At 45.8% G+C, this 18,750-nt stretch overlaps 1 protein-coding gene and 1 pseudogene across 2 annotated transcripts; both read left to right on the top strand.

The window, feature by feature from the left end:
• The first annotated feature begins 1,281 nt into the window (after window positions 1-1,281).
• On the top strand, window positions 1,282-14,522 carry LOC115155553 (ras-related protein M-Ras-like). Of its 2 annotated transcripts, none has more exons than XM_029702254.1 (6): window positions 1,282-1,433; window positions 7,707-7,924; window positions 8,816-8,969; window positions 9,532-9,631; window positions 12,069-12,148; window positions 12,694-14,522. In XM_029702254.1, exons 2-6 carry the CDS (start codon window positions 7,729-7,731, stop codon window positions 12,791-12,793), a joined length of 630 nt encoding a protein of 209 aa, XP_029558114.1. In that variant the 5' UTR covers window positions 1,282-1,433; window positions 7,707-7,728; the 3' UTR covers window positions 12,794-14,522. The 2 variants fall into 2 exon arrangements, with proteins under 2 accessions (XP_029558114.1, XP_029558115.1); XM_029702255.1 differs by lacking the exon at window positions 1,282-1,433 and adding an exon at window positions 2,109-2,166.
• Window positions 14,523-14,569: 47 nt separating this feature from the next.
• On the top strand, window positions 14,570-14,670 carry LOC115156385 (uncharacterized; annotated as a pseudogene).
• The last annotated feature ends 4,080 nt before the right edge of the window (window positions 14,671-18,750 follow it).

Raw genomic sequence — 18,750 nt, 5'->3', positions numbered from 1 at the left:
ATGACGGCTTACCTCGGCCAAACCATCCCCTAATCCAGACGACACTGAGCCAAATGTGCGCCGCTCTATGGGACTCCCAATCCCGGCCGTTTATGATACAGCCTAGGATCAAACCAGGGTCTGTAGTAACGCCTCTAGCACTGAGACGCAGTGCCTTAGACCGCTGAGCCTCAATTGAGGGAAAACACGGGTTGGAAAGCAAATGGCTCCTGCTGAAAAGAGAAGACTATGCTAGGCTACCAACATATTTGATCAACTTTCAAATATTGTTTTAGAAAGATTTTTTTTTAGATTTTTTGGCATGAGCCCATCAGCTATCGCCAGTGAGTGAGCAGTGTGTCATTGGGTGAGTCAGGCTATTGATGGATTTAAGACTAGGTTGTTTTTATTGATCTCAGATTCTAATTTTCTCAGTATCAAAGTAGCCTGCTATTTTGATCATTTATTTGTGCGGTATTAAAAAAGATTCTACCAAAGTTATGTGTCATGTAAAATGATGTAGAATTGCATGAAATGTGTTTATAAAAGGCCACATTTTTCTGGGATCCTAGGATACATTTTTTTCCGCCATGTGTGCAATTTCTGTAAGTGCCTCTCCTCTACTGCTCTATGCCACTTTTTTCTCATGCGTTCGTGCTCACTTTTTGTTCCGGCACCTCGATTTACAAATGAAGCACTGCTGTACCACACAGCAACTTCTCCACACTCAATGATGCATTTTTTTTGGCCCTAGTTTGTATACCTCTATTTTTCCATGATCAATGTAATCTGAGTCATACATCTGATTAACTTTCTCACTTTCATTTTGCATTATGGAATCATTCATAAATGTAGTGATCAGTGACCCATACAAATACAATGAATTAGTCTAGTGACTGTAATTGCCACTAACCAAGTTTCATGGTCAATAAAATAATTACTAAAGCTATATTGATGTTAAAATCGAAATGTGCTACTCAGAGACGCCACCTTAGAATTTAGACAGAAGTACCTCTTCAAACCATCGCTTGAAACCAGTCTGGGGGAGACTCGACATAACGGAACAGTCCACTTTCTCAAAAAAGGTGTGTTCCTAAAAAGAATCAGATTTCTACATTTTGTAGGAAAAATATGTTTCTGTGAAACATATTTAAAAAAAAAAGATTTAGACCAAATTTGAATAGCAGTCATTATTTAATGCGGAGAGTAAAATCTGATGATTCTTATTTGTAACCAACAGAAGGGCCCACCCCTATGAGACCGTTCTATTTTTAGTATCAGCTGTTGCAATAAAGATTTGCTACATAGCGGATTGCGTCTCATCGCGGATATGACAGGCGCATTCTCGTCACAAGATGATGGCAATGTTCTGAGGTAACGGACAGAAAGAGGGATGTGGAATATTTGTACGTGAAGTGCTGTAGTCTACTTCCACGACAACGGGTTTCATATTGGTAAGTTATTTGCTGAAATTGTCGTCGTTGGCCAGGCAGCTACACATAGCTACTGTAGGTTGCTTAAACATTCTTAGTTAGTCTTTTTCATGTCAAGTTTTTACTCTGCTTTTGTAAATATTTAAATTGTTGAGTTGGTTTCTGCAACGTAAACTGGAGTAATTTTTTTTGCAACATTGTGGGGCCTCTGTTGGATTTGAGAAATGGACGCCAATATTCAATTTGCGGAAATTGCTTGATGCAGCAAACTTCTCTAAAAGATTTTGACATTCAAGAAGCAAAAAACCTTTATCCAGGCGCGGCAACTCGGTTCTTATACACACAGAACCCCGACTTCAAAACAACAGAAATAGTGTTGTGACGTTTTATGTCAGTGGTGAAGTGAACAGTAGTAGAATCTACTTTTCATAAAAAAATATAACTTGATAAAACATCACAAGACCAAACTTGATTAATAATACATTCATCTACTTTTTTACAATGTTTATACCTCAGACTGTATTTCAACCAGGCATGTTATGAATAGATGCATTATAACCATTGCAGAATTTCTTCAGGCACCACATCATAGGATGAGGTCACCCACCATTGAGCAGCCTTCAATAGGGCTACACATATTCTTTTGACTATTAATAGCTCAGTGAAATCACCAGATAATACAGCAGCAAGAGTAGCATGGTGGTGGAGGCTTTTCACTTCTCAGTCGATCAGAGAAGCAAAAATGCCACTGAAGGTACGGCATGTTTAATTTAATCTTGATCAAAGCAGCTTGAACTCTTGTTTTGTTTTAGAGAAGCATGTTGGGCGTGTATATTGGGCAGTGTCAACCAAATGACTCTAACAAGGCGTTACTCTATGAAATGCGACATGGATCTATGCTCTACAGTACATTAGATGTACCTATAAAGTCCACTGACAGCAAGGTGAGGTTGATTCACTGAAGATGCATCTCAACAGTAACATAACCTTCTCTTTACCAAGTCATGTACAGTCAGTCAGTCTTTTAGTGGCAAAATATGTAATGCATGAGTTCTGATCAGATTATAGAATGAGAGACGTTCAGAGCACATTGAGCACACAGCTGTCCAGTTCAGAGCACACAGTTGTCCATTATGTGATTGTGTATACTGTCATCACAGATGCTGAAGACCCAGAATCTAGTGACCTCATATATAGCCAGAATCTAGTGACCTCATTTGTACCCAGAATCTAGTGACTTCATGTGTACAGTCAACAGGACTTTAGTTGGCATACTCGCTGGCCATTTACCAGTGATGATGATGACATGCCCTTTATTGGGCATTTGAGTGTGCTGTCCTGTCTATAGGGCATCATTGTCAGTACTCCCTTAGTCATTGGTCAGCAGTCAGCGCTCAGGTGAGGATCCTAGATGAGTGAGACAGATCAGAGCTGGACCTGTGGTATAAAATTGGTATGTATTGGGTGGTCAGCAGTCAGCGGTAGTTTAATTGATTGATGAGGTGGTACAGTATGTTTTGGGTACGCAGGTTGTTCCTCTAGCTAGGTGTTCCCTTGTGAGGGAGGGAGGTTGTTCCTCTAGCTAGGCGTTCCCTTGTGAGGGAGGCAGGTTGTTCCTCTAGCTAGGTGTTCCCTTGTGAGGGAGGCAGGTTGTTCCTCTAGCTAGCTGTTCCCTTGTGAGGGAGGGAGGTTGTTCCTCTAGCTAGGTGTTCCCTTGTGAGGGAGGGAGGTTGTTCCTCTAGCTAGGTGTTCCCTTGTGAGGGAGGCAGGTTGTTCCTCTAGCTAGGTGTTCCCTTGTGAGGGAGGGAGGTTGTTCCTCTAGCTAGGTGTTCCCTTGTGAGGGAGGCAGGTTGTTCCTCTAGCTAGGTGTTCCTTGTGAGGGAGGGTGGTTGTTCCTCTAGCTAGGTGTTCCCTTGTGAGGGAGGCAGGTTGTTCCTCTAGCTAGGTGTTCCCTTGTGAGGGAGGCAGGTTGTTCCTCTAGCTAGGTGTTCCCTTGTGAGGGAGGCAGGTTGTTCCTCTAGCTAGCTGTTCCCTTGTGAGGGAGGCAGGTTGTTCCTCTAGCTAGGTGTTCCCTTGTGAGGGAGGCAGATTGTTCCTCTAGCTAGCTGTTCCCTTGTGAGGGAGGCAGGTTGTTCCTCTAGCTAGGTGTTCCCTTGTGAGGGAGGCAGGTTGTTCCTCTAGCTAGCTGTTCCCTTGTGAGGGAGGCAGGTTGTTCCTCTAGCTAGGTGTTCCCTTGTGAGGGAGGCAGGTTGTTCCTCTAGCTAGGTGTTCCCTTGTGAGGGAGGGAGGTTGTTCCTCTAGCTAGGTGTTCCCTTGTGAGGGAGGCAGGTTGTTCCTCTAGCTAGGTGTTCCCTTGTGAGGGAGGGAGGTTGTTCCTCTAGCTAGGTGTTCCCTTGTGAGGGAGGCAGGTTGTTCCTCTAGCTAGGTGTTCCCTTGTGAGGGAGGCAGGTTGTTCTTCTAGCTAGGTGTTCCCTTGTGAGGGAGGAGGGTTGTTCCTCTAGCTAGCTGTTCCCTTGTGAGGGAGGGAGGTTGTTCTTCTAGCTAGCTGTTCCCTTGTGATGGAGGGAGGGAGGTTGTTCTTCTAGCTAGCTGTTCCCTTGTGAAGGAGGCAGATTGTTCCTCTAGCTAGCTGTTCCCTTGTGAGGGAGGCAGATTGTTCCTCTAGCTAGCTGTTCCCTTGTGAGGGAGGCAGGAATACCTTCCAGTACATCCTTCTCCAAGGGTCTGTCTGGGCCTCTTGAAGAAGGAAGGTCTGTCTTGGCCGCTTGAGGCAGGAAGGTCTGTCTGGGCCGCTTGAGGCAGGAAGGTCTGTCTGGGCCGCTTGAGGAAGGAAGGTCTGTCTGGGCCGCTAGAGGAAGGAAGGTCAGTCTGGGCCGCTTGAGGAAGGAAGGTCTGTCTGGGCCGCTTGAGGAAGGAAGGTCAGTCTGGGCCGCTTGAGGAAGGAAGGTCTGTCTGTGCCGCTTGAGGCAGGAAGGTCTGTCTGGGCCGCATCGCAAAGCCCTGACCTCAATCCTATAGAAAATTTGGGTCAGAACTGAAAAAGTGTGTGCGAGCAAGGAGGCCTACAAACCTGACTCAGTTACACCAGCTCTGTCAGAAGGAATTGGCCAAAATTCACCCAACTTATTGTGAGAAGCTTGTGGAAGGCTACCTGAAACGTTTGACCCAAGTTAAACAATTTAAAGGCAATGCTACCAAATACTAATTGAGTGTATGTAAACTTCTGACCCACTGGGAACGTGATGAAATGTAATTCTCTCTACTATTGTTCTGTAATTTCACATTCTTAAAATAAAGTGGTGATCCTAACTGACCTAAGTGTCAGGCGGTGGGTAACTGGTGCAGTGAATCAGGCGCAGGGGAGCAGAAATGAGGTATTTAATTCCACGACAGCACCAGTATACAGACAATACTCAAGGTGCGGAGAAATACCGGTCACTCGAAAATAACGGGCGTATATACATAACCCGGAAAAAATAACCAGCCGACAAGTACCGCCATGAACAATCAATAAACACGCACACTAACATGTGGGAAACAGAGGGTTAAATAATGAACATGTAATTGGGGAATAGAAACCAGGTGTGTAGAAAACAAAGACAAAACAAATGGAAAATGAAAAGTGGATCGGCGATGGCTAGAAGACCGGTGACGTCGACCGCCGAACGCCGCCCGAACAAGCAGAGGGACCGACTTCGGTAGAAGTCGTGACACAATTTTTTTGCTAGGATTAAATGTCAGGAATTGTGAGAAACTGAGTTTTTAAAAGTTTTTGGCTAAGGTGTATGTAAACCTTCGACTTCAATTGCATCTATGCCATGACCTTTACACACATCCTGTTCTCTACCCACAGCCTGTCCTCTACCCACAGCCTGTCCTCTACCCACAGCCTGTCCTCTCCCCACAGCCTGTCCTCTCCCCACAGCCTGTCCTCTCCCCACAGCCTGTCCTCTCCCCACAGCCTGTCCTCTCCCCACAGCCTGTCCTCTACTCACAGTCTGTCCTCTACTCACAGCCTATCCTCTACCCACAGCCTGTCCTCTCCCCACAGCCTGTCTTCTACCCACAGCCTGTCTTCTACCCACAGCCTATCTTCTACCCACAGCCTATCCTCTACCCACAGCCTGTCCTCTCCCCACCGCCTGTCTTCTACCCACAGCCTGTCTTCTACCCACAGCCTGTCCTCTACCCACAGCCTGTCCTCTACCCACAGCCTATCCTCTACCCACAGCCTGTCCTCTACCCACAGCCTGTCCTCTACCCACAGCCTGTCCTCTCCCCACAGCCTGTCCTCTCCCCACAGCCTGTCCTCTACCTACATCCTCTACCCACAGCCTGTCCTCTCCCCACGGCCTGTCCTCTCCCCACGGCCTGTCCTCTACCCACGGCCTGTCCTCTCCCCACAGCCTGTCTTCTACCCACAGCCTGTCCTCTACCCATAGCATCTACCCACAGCCTGTCCTCTACCCACAGCCTGTCTTCTACCCACAGCCTGTCTTCTACCCACAGCCTGTCTTCTCCCCACAGCCTGTCCTCTCCCCACCGCCTGTCCTCTACTCACAGCCTGTCTTCTACCCACAGCCTATCCTCTACCCACAGCCTATCCTCTACCCACAGCCTATCCTCTACCCACAGCCTATCCTCTACCCACAGCATCTACCCACAGCCTGTCCTCTACCCACAGCCTGTCCTCTCCCCACAGCCTGTCCTCTACCTACATCCTCTACCCACAGCCTGTCCTCTCCCCACAGCCTGTCCTCTACCCATAGCATCTACCCACAGCCTGTCCTCTCCCCACAGTCTGTCTTCTACCCACAGCCTGTCTTCTACCCACAGCCTGTCTTCTACCCACAGCCTGTCCTCTTCCCACAGCCTGTCCTCTACCCACAGCCTGTCTTCTACCCACAGCCTGTCCTCTACCCACAGCCTGTCCTCTACCCACAGCCTATCCTCTCCCCACAGCCTGTCCTCTACCCACAGCCTGTCCTCTACCCACAGCCTGTCCTCTACCCACAGCCTGTCCTCTACCCACAGCCTGTTCTCTACCCACAGCCTGTCTTCTACCCACAGCCTGTCCTCTACCCACAGCCTGTCCTCTACCCACAGCCTGTCCTCTACCCACAGCCTGTCCTCTCCCCACAGCCTGTCCTCTACCCACAGCCTGTCCTCTACCCACAGCCTGTCCTCTACCCACAGCCTGTCCTCTACCCACAGCCTGTCTTCTACCCACACTACCCACAGCCTATCCTCTACCCACAGCCTATCCTCTACCCACAGCCTGTCCTCTACCCACAGCCTGTCCTCTACCCACTATCTTAGTGGCTTTACATGTCTTGTGAAAGCTGTTGCCTTTTGCCATTACAGCATAAGGTTAATGAAATAATGCCCCCACACACAAGACAACAGAGCACTTACCTGCTGTAATGTCCATATTTATCAAGGACCAGGTCCTTACTAAGTCACAGTAGAAAAACAACAATTTAAACAAAGTGTGGGAGGGAAAATGTTGTCAAGCGACAGAAAAATAAACAGAAATGGTCAGTGAATCTGAATCACAATTATTTTTGTGGGAAACTGGTGAAAATGCACCACGATAGCTGCTATATAGTCTATTCTTTCAGAGAAAAGTCACGGGCAGTGAATTTCTTTCTGAAAGCCATAATTACGAAGCACAGTAGTCTATATGTCTAGACCGTATTTCCCTTGCTCATAATGGTGCTGGGAGAGTGGTTGGTGCTGCATGCTATTCTGGCAGTCTCAGAAGAAGGAGAAAACAGAATAGTCAACATAGTGGGAAGGAGAGCCTCTCCATTACACCACTGGTTGGCTGGCTGAGCAAGGCACTTCCTCATACAGACAGCCAATCAGTGTCCAGGGTGTTTTCTCCAGCTCAGTCAGTAGCCTAATCTCTATCTTAGGCTCTGCTGCTCCAGTTCTTTGGTTTATTACAGTATTATGACACATGTTGCTTGCACATCACACACATCGATTCCCTATCCTTTACTACAGCATTTTCTGCAAGCCCCTCTAGCTGAGATTGACGGAGGTGTTGATAGCTAGCTGATGCTCTTTCTCTCTGAGGGGGCTGGTGTTTGATGCATGGTTCTCTGTGAAGTCTGGTCTCCCTGGCAATGAATTAGCAACAGCAGCAGTCTAACACTCTATCTTGTGCTCCTTTCTTCCTCTCCCTCTCCCTCCATCTCTCTCCCTCTCTCTCTCTCCCTCTCTCCCTCCATCTCTCTCCCTCTCTCCCTCTCTCCCTCTCTCCCTCCCTCCCCTCCTGCCGTGTTCCAGGTGTAGCCAGCTGTCTGTCGCCATGGCAACCAGCAGCGCGGTCCCTAGCGACAACCTCCCCACGTACAAGCTGGTGGTGGTGGGGGACGGAGGGGTGGGGAAGAGCGCTCTCACCATCCAGTTCTTTCAGAAGATCTTTGTGTCCGACTACGACCCCACCATCGAGGACTCCTACCTGAAACACACAGAGATAGACGGACAGTGGGCCATCCTGGACGGTAGGGAGACATCTTCTCCTCTGTCTCTCAGGGTTAGGGGGGGTGGTCGTCTCCTTTATTAATTGTGTTTAACATGTTAATTAAACATGTTGTAGCACAGTGGTCCCATATAGTTTCACAGATTTAGATCCTGTGATTTACACCCATAATGTGCATTTGTTTTTTAGCTAGATTGTTCGCAATTGAGCAAGATGAATTTCCCAAAAAACATATTGTAAAACCTGTAACATTGGTACCTCTATGTGTGTTATTGCACAGTGCCCATGTGTGTTACTGCACAGTGCCTGTGTGTTATTGTAAGGTGCCTATGTGTGTTATTGTAAGGTGCCCATGTGTGTTATTGTAAGGTGCCCATGTGTGTTATTGTAAGGTGCCCATGTGTGTTATTGTAAGGTGCCCATGTGTGTTATTGTAAGGTGCCTATGTGTGTTATTGTAAGGTGCCTATGTGTGTTACTGTAAGGTGCCCATGTGTGTTACTGTAAGGTGCCCATGTGTGTTACTGTAAGGTGCCTATGTGTGTTACTGTAAGGTGCCCATGTGTGTTATTGTAAGGTGCCCGTGTGTTACTGCACAGTGCCTATGTGTGTTACTGTAAGGTGCCCATGTGTGTTATTGTAAGGTGCCTATGTGTGTTATTGTAAGGTGCCTATGTGTTATTACACAGTGCCCATGTGTGTTATTGTAAGGTGCCTAGGTGTGTTACTGTAAGGTGCCCATGTGTGTTATTGTAAGGTACCCATGTGTGTTACTGTAAGGTGCCTACATTATGTGTGTTATTACACAGTGCCTACATTATGTGTTATTACAGTGTCTGTGTGTTATTTCAAACTTCGTGTGTGTAATTACACAGTGCTGAAACACTGCTACCTGTATGTGTGTAATTACACAGTGCTGGACACGGCAGGCCAAGAGGAGTTCAGTGCTATGAGGGAGCAGTACATGAGGACGGGGGACGGCTTCCTCATTGTGTTCTCTGTGACAGACAAGGCCAGCTTTGAACACGTGGACCGCTTCCACCAGCTCATCCTCAGGGTGAAGGACAGGTGAGACACAGCTCTTGGTATGATGCGTGCCTTATGGACCAGACACATACGGGGGGCTGCTGCTGGTGCACTGAGTTCCTCCGACTGGGTTGTCTGCCGTAATGTTTTGTGTTGTCCCTCTAACACTCACTGGTAAAGGGTTCACCTATACAGCAGATTCTGTTCTCTATTGTATCTCTTGTTACCGAAAAAATGACAACAAACAACTCCTTCCTCAGCCAATGTTTCCATCCCACTGGGAGCAGATGTCACTTTTTATTTACATTTGGTTGAGTTGTTAACTAACGTGAAATCAACAAAAAATTTCACCATGTCATTGGTTAAAAAATGATACTAATAAAAAATGTTTTTTGTTGGTAATCCAATCAGTTTCCCACATTGATTCAACATCATCACATAGATTTTGGGGGTTTGAAGTGACGTGGAAACAGCATTGACTCAACCAATTTTTGCTAAGTGGGATTCCAGTCAGATCGTCAGCTGTGTAGTGGTGTTACTGTACACGTTGTGTTAAATGAGATGCATCTGTTCCTCAGTCCTTCTTTTTCATTCTCTCCTTCAGGGAAGCCTTCCCCATGGTGCTGGTGGCCAATAAGGTGGACTTGGTTCACCTCCGCAAAATCACCAGCGACCAGGGGCAGGAAATGGCTGCCAAACACAACGTGAGTACAGCTTCGACAAGAAGTGGGCAGCATTATGGGACAGCTTGACGGCTAAATCCTTTGTATTCAATGTCTTGTTTGATGTAGTACAGTGTCCAAATTGATTCATGTACTTTTGATAGGGACTCCTGGATAGTTTTTTTCTGACCAGGAAAACCGTATTTCCTGTATTACCTAGTTAGGGCCAAGAATCTTTCATGGTCAGGTCAAATGGTCAGAAAAACCTCATAATCGACATTGTAGAAATTCCTTTCTCCACTGGTATTGTCAGTGACTGGGGTTGTTATATGGGCTGTGTGTTGCTATCCCTGGGAGAGGTTGTTGGTGCAGGGCAGGCTGGGACAGAGGTGGTTGTAGGACAGGCTGGGACAGAGGTTGTTGGTTGCAGGGCAGGCTGGGACAGAGGTTGTTGGTTGCAGGGCAGGGCAGGCTGGGACAGAGGTTGTTGGTTGCAGGGCAGGGCAGGCTGGGACAGAGGTTGTTGGTTGCAGGGCAGGCTGGGACAGAGGTGGTTGTTGGTTATAGGGCAGGCTGGGACAGAGGTTGTTGGTTGCAGGGCAGGCTGGGACAGAGGTTGTTGGTTGCAGGGCAGGCTGGGACAGAGGTTGTTGGTTGCAGGGCAGGCTGGGACAGAGGTTGTTGGTTGCAGGGCAGGCTGGGACAGAGGTTGTTGGTTGCAGGGCAGGCTGGGACAGAGGTTGTTGGTTGCAGGGCAGGCTGGGACAGAGGTTGTTGGTTGCAGGGCAGGCTGGGACAGAGGTTGTTGGTTGCAGGCAGGCTGGGACAGAGGTTGTTGGTTGCAGGGCAGGCTGGGACAGAGGTTGTTGGTTGCAGGGCAGGCTGGGACAGAGGTTGTTGGTTGCAGGGCAGGGCAGGCTGGGACAGAGGTTGTTGGTTGCAGGGCAGGGCAGGCTGGGACAGAGGTTGTTGGTTGCAGGGCAGGGCAGGCTGGGACAGAGGTTGTTGGTTGTAGGGCAGGCTGGGATAGAGGTTGTTGGTTGCAGGGCAGGCTGGGACAGAGGTTGTTGGTTGCAGGGCAGGGCAGGCTGGGACAGAGGTTGTTGGTTGCAGGGCAGGCTGGGACAGAGGTTGTTGGTTGCAGGGCAGGCTGGGACAGAGGTTGTTGGTTGTAGGGCAGGCTGGGACAGAGGTTGTTGGTTGCAGGGCAGGCTGGGACAGAGGTTGTTGGTTGCAGGGCAGGCTGGGACAGAGGTTGTTGGTTGCAGGGCAGGCTGGGACAGAGGTTGTTGGTTGCAGGGCAGGCTGGGACAGAGGTTGTTGGTTGCAGGGCAGGATGGGACAGAGGTTGTTGGTTGCAGGGCAGGGCAGGCTGGGACAGAGGTTGTTGGTTGCAGGGCAGGGCAGGCTGGGACAGAGGTTGTTGGTTGCAGGGCAGGGCAGGCTGGGACAGAGGTTGTTGGTTGCAGGGCAGGCTGGGACAGAGGTTGTTGGTTGCAGGGCAGGCTGGGACAGAGGTTGTTGGTTGCAGGGCAGGCTGGGACAGAGGTTGTTGGTTGCAGGGCAGGCTGGGACAGAGGTTGTTGGTTGCAGGGCAGGCTGGGACAGAGGTTGTTGGTTGCAGGGCAGGCTGGGAGAGAGGTTGTTGGTTGTAGGGCAGGCTGGGACAGAGGTTGTTGGTTGCACCACAAGTGTGAGAATGTGCATAAAAGTATTTATTGGCAAATACATGCTTAGTACATTTTGTTTTTAATTGTAAAACTCACATTCCTTATTATGAGGGTCTGGTTCGGAAAGATTACTATTTGTTGTCTATACCTTGTGGCACTAGCTAAATCAAATCAATTTTTTTTGTCAAATGCGCCAAATACAACAGGTGTAGTAGACCTTACCATGAAATGCTTACTTACAACCCCTTTACCAACAATGCAGTTTTAAGAAAAATAAGAGTTAAGAAAATATTTACTAAATAAACTAAATAAAGTAAAAAAATGTAGAAGTATCAATAAAATAACAATAACGAGGCTATATACAGGGAGTACCAGTACCGACGAGTCAATGTGCGGGGGTACAGGTTAGTCCAGGTAATTGAGGTAATATGTAGGTAGGGGTAAAGTGACTATGCATAGATAATAACAGGGAGTAGCAGCAGCACAAAAAAAGGGGGGGTCAATGCAAATAGTCCGGGTAACCATTTGATTAGCTGTTCAGCAGTTTTATGGCTTGGGGGTAGAAGCTGTTAAGAAGCCTTTTGGAACAGGACTTGGCACTCCGGTACCGCTTGCTGTACTTGGCCGTACACACTACACTCAGTAGCGCCTTGCGGTTGGAGGCAGAGCAGTTTCCATACCATGCGGTTATGCAACCAGTCAGGATGCTCTCAATGGTGCAGCTGTGGAACTTTTTAAAACAGAGACAATTTGATGTTTGTATGTCGTGTTTCCTGGCAATGTTGGATCAATGTGTTTTTTCTTTACAGATTACATACATTGAGACAAGTGCCAAGGATCCTCCTATGAATGTGGACAAGGCGTTCCATGGACTAGTCAGAGTTATAAGGTAGGTCAAACTTCTAGATGGATACTCACTGACTTGCAGGTTATGTTTAAGAATGATGAATTAAGAATCTATAGGCATGAACATATTGTATTAAATTGATGCTTGAATAAGAGAACCACCATTTTGGTTTCTCTTTGCAAACATACATAACTATATGTTTGACATGAATGCCAGAAAAAGTCTGTTAAAAGGATGGGGAAAAAACTAGCTATTTCCTGAATGAACAGATGTGTAATTTCAGAGGACTCTAGTATGTGTTGATGTTTGGTGTGGTCATATCCTGCTGGAGGGCCCACTCAACTGTTTGTCAAGCATTTAGAGGAGTAACACAGAGGCCATCTAGTCTAGCTGCTTAGATAGCTTGGCCATCTGATTTTAACCCTCATTTTCTCTCATCTCCATCTCTTTTTTCTCTTGTTTTCTCCTCACTTTACATACCCTCCTTTCTTACTCATTTTCTTGTCTTTTCTACCCCCTCTTTCTCTCCCCCCTCCCTCTCTCTTCTTTCTATTTCTCCCTTCCTCCATTCCCCTATCCCTTTGCAGGCAGCAGATCCCAGAGAGGAGCCTGAAGAAGAAAAAGAAGATGAAGTGGCGAGGAGAACGCTCTACGGGTTCTCACAAAGTCCACTGTGTCATCTTGTGATTGTGTCACCCTTCTCGCCGCTGCGTAGCATTGTTGTTAGAGAGAACTGCAGACCGGCAGGGAGCAACAACTGGAGGAGGAAGGGGGGACTTGGGGAGAGAAGGAACTGACTGTTGACTGTTACAGTGTCATGGAAAACCCCTCTCCGTTGAGGGGGTCAACTCCAAGACATCCCCAAGTGGGGGTCTTATAGCAGGTAGCCTAGTGGGCCAGTAACTGAAACGTCGCTGGTTCGAATCCCAGAGCCGGCAAGGTGGGAAAATCTGCCATTCTGCCCTTGAGCAAGGCAGTTAACCCCCAACAACAACTGCTCCCCAGGTGCTGATGACGTGGACGTCAACTAAGGCAGCCCCCCGCACCTCTCTGATTCTGAGGGGTTGGGTTAAATGGGGAAGACACATTTCGGTTGAATGCATTCAGTTGTACAAATTAATAGGTTTACACTTCCCTTTCCCTTCCCCTGATTGGTCAGAAAAAAGCACTCCAGTTAGAGCTCCTTCTGGACTGACTTTGAATTACAGACAGTGATGTGATGGTGCTCTCTGTGGCGGTGGACATCAAGGTATTCTCCAGGGTGGGGAGATGTGAAGTTAGATGTTGTTGGGGACCCATGATCTGACTGTCAGTCAGGTCGGGGACTTGGGATACATTATTTGAGTGTAACATTGTGGTTGTGCGTTCTCCATGGTGTTGAAGATTGAATTCTGAAACGATAAGGGTATATGATTATGAAGTATATTCTATTTGCACTAGCCACTGGCGTGAAAGGATGTGGCTTTGTTTCCTGGGGTCCTGAAGAAAAGTGGGAGGATGTGGCTGTTAGTACTGGTCTGGGATCAGTCGATGGGGAATCTGGCTTGTAGGTTGATGGGACCAGTCACTCCAAGCAACAAGACGTTCGATTTCTCTTGTCTAATAAGGAGTATTTCATAACATATGAAATGGCTTGTACTGTTAAAGCACTAAACAGAACAAAAAAAACATTTTGGCTTGTTCATCTGGTTAGAAATGGGCTCTTAAAAGAACAAAGTACCATTGCATTTTTAACAGAGTTTGAGTTTCATATTCGCATCTGTTGAGAAATTGCTAAATATGAAAAGGAAGGCATAATGGAATGTGAAAAACTGATCTTATCAAATGTCAATCCCATGTAGCCGAATCTGTCTGTCTCATGTCTGCTGCACTGAACAGTTTCTATACTCTCAGCCCTGGGTCGTGTTCAGTAGCAAAACAGTTTCTAATGGAAAACAAAAATGGACATTTCTTATTGGACAAGTCCAAGTAATGCCTTAATGTTTCAGTCCATTTTCATTTGTTTGGTGCGTAATAAACATGGCCCTGGAGTGACCCTGCTGTATTTCACCAAAAGGTGCAGTACAGTGGAAGTTCCACTACCCAGGGTATGAACTAGCAGACATGTTGTCTTTGGCAGTATTTTACAAAAAAAGAGAAGAAAAAAGCTTGTGTCTGAAGAAATCAATGATATCATATCAAGTATGTTTGAAACCTTTGTATTATTGATATGAATTTCTTTAGTAGTGTTTTTTAATAATGAATAATTTATTACTGTACCTGTTACCTCAACATGATTTGTTATAACTGGCTGTGTCTGACTGATGAACTAGGAGAAGACGAGGCATAACAAAAATGGCCACCACCTTTCTATCTATCGTAACTTCAGGTTTTCAATAATGAATAAAGAAATACAATATTGTGAGTTAAATAATACTATCTCTGACTGTGTGTCTGTATGATGTCTTGGCTTACTTAACCTGGGGACCTCGGCCTTTTGGCTAAGATCAAGTATAGTATCTGTTCTTATCAGTTTAATATCTGATACGTCCCCCATCGGGGGACTACATATTAAATGCTCCCAAGTGGCGCAGCGGTATAAGGCACTGCATCTCAGTGCTAGAGACGTCACTGCAGACCCTGGTTCAATTCCAGGCTGTATCGCAACCGGCTGTGAATGGGAGTCCCATAGGGCCGCACACAATTGGACCAGCGTCGTCCGGGTTTGGCCGGTGTAGGCCGTCATTGTAAATAAGAATTTGTTCTTAACTTACTTGCCTAGTTAAATAAATAGAAACTGTCAAATCTAATTGTATTGGTCACATACACGTGTTTAGCAGATGTTATTGCGGGTGTAGAGAAATGCTGGTCAGTCTGTCACGAGAGACTGTGGTTGCTCCCCAACTGGAACCATATGGGCCCTGCTTCAAAGCACTATATAGGGAATAGGATGACATTTGTGGCACTCTATGACTACATATTGGTATTAGCTCCTAGTGGAGGCTGGGTGTTGTAGGGCATAACTAATATCAGCCAGAAGAGACAGAGGTGCCTGTTAGGCGCTAAATCTTCTGCTGTGTGTGTGTGTGTGTGTGTGTGTGTGTGTGTGTGTGTGTGTGTGTGTGTGTGTGTGTGTGTCTGTGTGTTATAGTGTGCTACAACACACACACACACACACACAATCTCTAAAATATGTATAGTGATGGGCATAACTGCCTGTTCAGCAGAAGCCTTTGAAATTAATCATATTGCTGGCTCACTGGTGTCGGTAGACTTGCCTAGTTAAATAAAGGTAAACAAAATAATGATCTCTCTACTCTCCATGGAATAGATACAGCCTGTAGAGCTGAAACGGATACAATTGATTGAAAATTCATGTCCTTGTCATCGTACTTGTCCATCGGACTCCACTGAATACATGTTCAGGATGCACCCTGGAGACTGAAATTGTGTTACGAATTTCTCTGATAAAATAGACCTACAGAGTGGCTGTATCTTGTACAGTTATTTCAGCGCCTCGGGGTCTGTTGAAGTGCTTTCAACGTTATGGAATGTGGAGAATCTGCAGATGGAATTATATTGTGTAGAACAGACATGCTACCCTGTGATTTACAGTAAGGGATAATGTAAGCTCTATAAATCACATGAAAAAAATATAATAATATTGTCACACACCGGATAGGTGCAGTGAAATGTTTTGTTTTACAAGATCTGCCATAGAAGTACGGCGCCCATGGAGCAAAATAGGGTTTAAGTGCCTTGCCCAAGGGCACATCGACAGACTTTCACATTGTCGACTTGTGTATTCGAACCAGCGACCTTTCGGTTACTGGCCTACAGTGGGGGAAAAAAGTATTTGATCCCCTGCTGATTTTGTATGTTTGCCCACTGATAAAGAAAGGATCAGTCTATAATTTTAATGGTAGGTTTATTTGAACAGTGAGAGACAGAATAACAACAAAAATATCGAGAAAAACGCATGTCAAAAATGTTATAAATTGATTTGCATTTTAATGAGGGACATAAGTATTTGACCCCCTCTCAATCAGAAAGATTTCTGGCTCCCAGGTGTCTTTTATATAGGTAACGAGCTAAGATTAGGAGCACACTCTTAAAACCTGTTGAGGCCAGGGGGCAGGATCTAATCCCGGTATTGGGATTCATTGTCATGTGACCATGGCGGGGAATTCAAAACTGCAAGAGTAATCATTTCAAATAATCAAATAATCAACTATTTTCCTCCATTTGAAAGATATATCTCCTAAATCTAACCACGCTGTCCGATTTTCAGAGGCATTACGGAGAATGCATAAAGTTAGGTTATGTGAGGAGAGTACATTGACAATAGCTGCGTGTAATGTTTAGCCAATTCAAAGAAGGGCATCAACAGACAGAAAACTAGCTAGAATTATGCACTTACCTTTGACAATCTGCATCAGATGACACTCATAGGACATTATGTTATACAATACATGCATTTTTAGTTCCATCAAGTTCATATTTATATCCAAAAACAGCATTTACAGTCGCGGTGAAATTCAGAATTTTTTTCGGCTCGAATGCACCCAGTGAATCCAGCATTACAAATCACGGAATTACTATTCGAAAACATTGGTAAATTATAATATTGTCATTCAAAGAATAATATATTATCATCTCGTAATTGCTACCGAATGGCCAGATCTCAAAATAACTTTACTGGGAAATCACATTTTGCATAAACTGGGTACTATGCTATCAACAATAAGCTATATGCTAAGCTAAGCTATACCGTTAGCATTAGCATCATCTAATATCGATAATAACATTCTAAATATCCCCTTACCTTTGATTATCTCCATCAGAAGGCGCTGCCAGAGATCCCAGGTCCAGAACAAATGTGGTTTCTTTTGACAAAGTTCATAATTTATGTCCAAATAGTTAGCGTTCAGTAGGCTCCCACAAAATGAGGTGGGCAGTGTAAAGTCACGTCGAAAAGCTAAAGAAAACCTAGTAAATAATCTATTTACGTTTGTTTAAACATGTCAAACGTTGTTTAGCATTAATCTTTTGGTCCATTTTTAACGTGAAACATCAGTAAACATCGGTAATATTTTCACACAACCTATCAAGTGTCTAGAATAAACGATAATGACAAAGACACTCTTCTCAGATTCATGCGCAGGCGCAAAAAATGAAGTGATGACGTGTCAACTTGTAAGCTTTCTAATTCGGTCTGTATTCATGACAGATGCTTCCAACAACTTTCTAAAGATCGTTGACATCTAGTGGAAGCCGTAGGAGTTGCGAACTGAATCCTTTCTCACTGTGGTATCTTTAAAACAATGACACTAAATAGTACAGTCACAAAATTCTCATTTTTTTAAATCTATTTTTCACAGGTTTTTGCCTGCAATATGAGTTTTGTTATACTTACAGACACCATTCAAACTGTTTTAGAAAATTCAGAGTGTTTTCTATCCAAACCTAAACAATAATATGCATATTCTAGCTTCTGAGTTGGTGTAGGAGGCAGTTAAAAATGCGCACATATTTTTTTCCAAAATTCTCAATACTGCCCCCTAGCCCGTAGAGGTTAGGGAGTGCTCCTAACCGCAACTTGTTACCTGTAAAAAAGACACCTGTCCACAGAAGCAATCAATCAATCAGATTCCAAACTCTCCACCATGGCCAAGACCAAAGAGCTCTCCAAGGATGTCAGGGACAAGACTGTAGACCTACACAAGGCTGGAATGGGCTACAAGACCATCGCCAAGCAGCTTGGTGAGAAGGTGACAACAGTTGGTGCGATTATTCGCAAATGGAAGAAACACAAAAGAACTGTCAATATCCCTCGGCCTGGGGCTCCATGCAAGATCTCACCTCGTGGTTGCAATGATCATGAGAACGGTGAGGAATCAGCCCAGAACTACACGGGAGGATCTTGTCAATGATCTCAAGGTAGCTGGGACCATAGTCACCAAGAAAACAATTGGTAACACACTACGCCGTGAAGGACTGAAATCCTGCAGCGCCCGCAAGGTCCCCCTGCTCAAGAATACATATACATGCCCGTCTGAAGTTTGCCAATGAACATCTGAATGATTCAGAGGACAACTGGTGAAAGTGTTGTGGTCAGATGAGACCAAAATGGAGCTCTTTGACATCAACTCAACACGCCGTGTTTGGAGGAGGAGGAATGCTGCCTATGACCCCAAGAACACCATCTCCACCGTCAAACATGGAGGTGGAAACATGATTTGGGGGTGTTTTTCTGCTAAGTGGACAGGACAACTTCACCGCATCATTTGACGGGGCCATGTACTGTCAAATCTTGGGTGAGAACCTCCTTCCCTCAGCCAGGGCATTGAAAATGGGTCGTGGATGGGTATTCCAGCATGACAATCACCCAAAACACACGGCCAAGGCAACAAAGTAGTGGCTCAAGAAGAGGCACATTAAGGTCCTGGAGTGGCCTAGCCAGTCTCCAGACCTTAATCCCATAGAAAATCTGTTGAGGGAGCTCAAGGTTCAAGTTGCCAAACGTCAGCCTCGAAACCTTAATGACTTGGAGAAGATCTGCAAAGAGGAGTGGGACAAAATCCCTCCTGAGATGTGTGCAAACCTGGTGGCCAACTACAAGAAACATCTGACCTCTGTGATTGCCAACAAGGGTTTTGCCACCA

This window comes from Salmo trutta, chromosome 20 (genome assembly GCF_901001165.1).
Source record: "Salmo trutta chromosome 20, fSalTru1.1, whole genome shotgun sequence".
NCBI lineage: Eukaryota > Metazoa > Chordata > Actinopteri > Salmoniformes > Salmonidae > Salmo > Salmo trutta.
The sequence above is the reverse complement of the archived record's forward strand: the minus strand, read 5'-3'. Positions and strand labels throughout refer to the sequence as shown.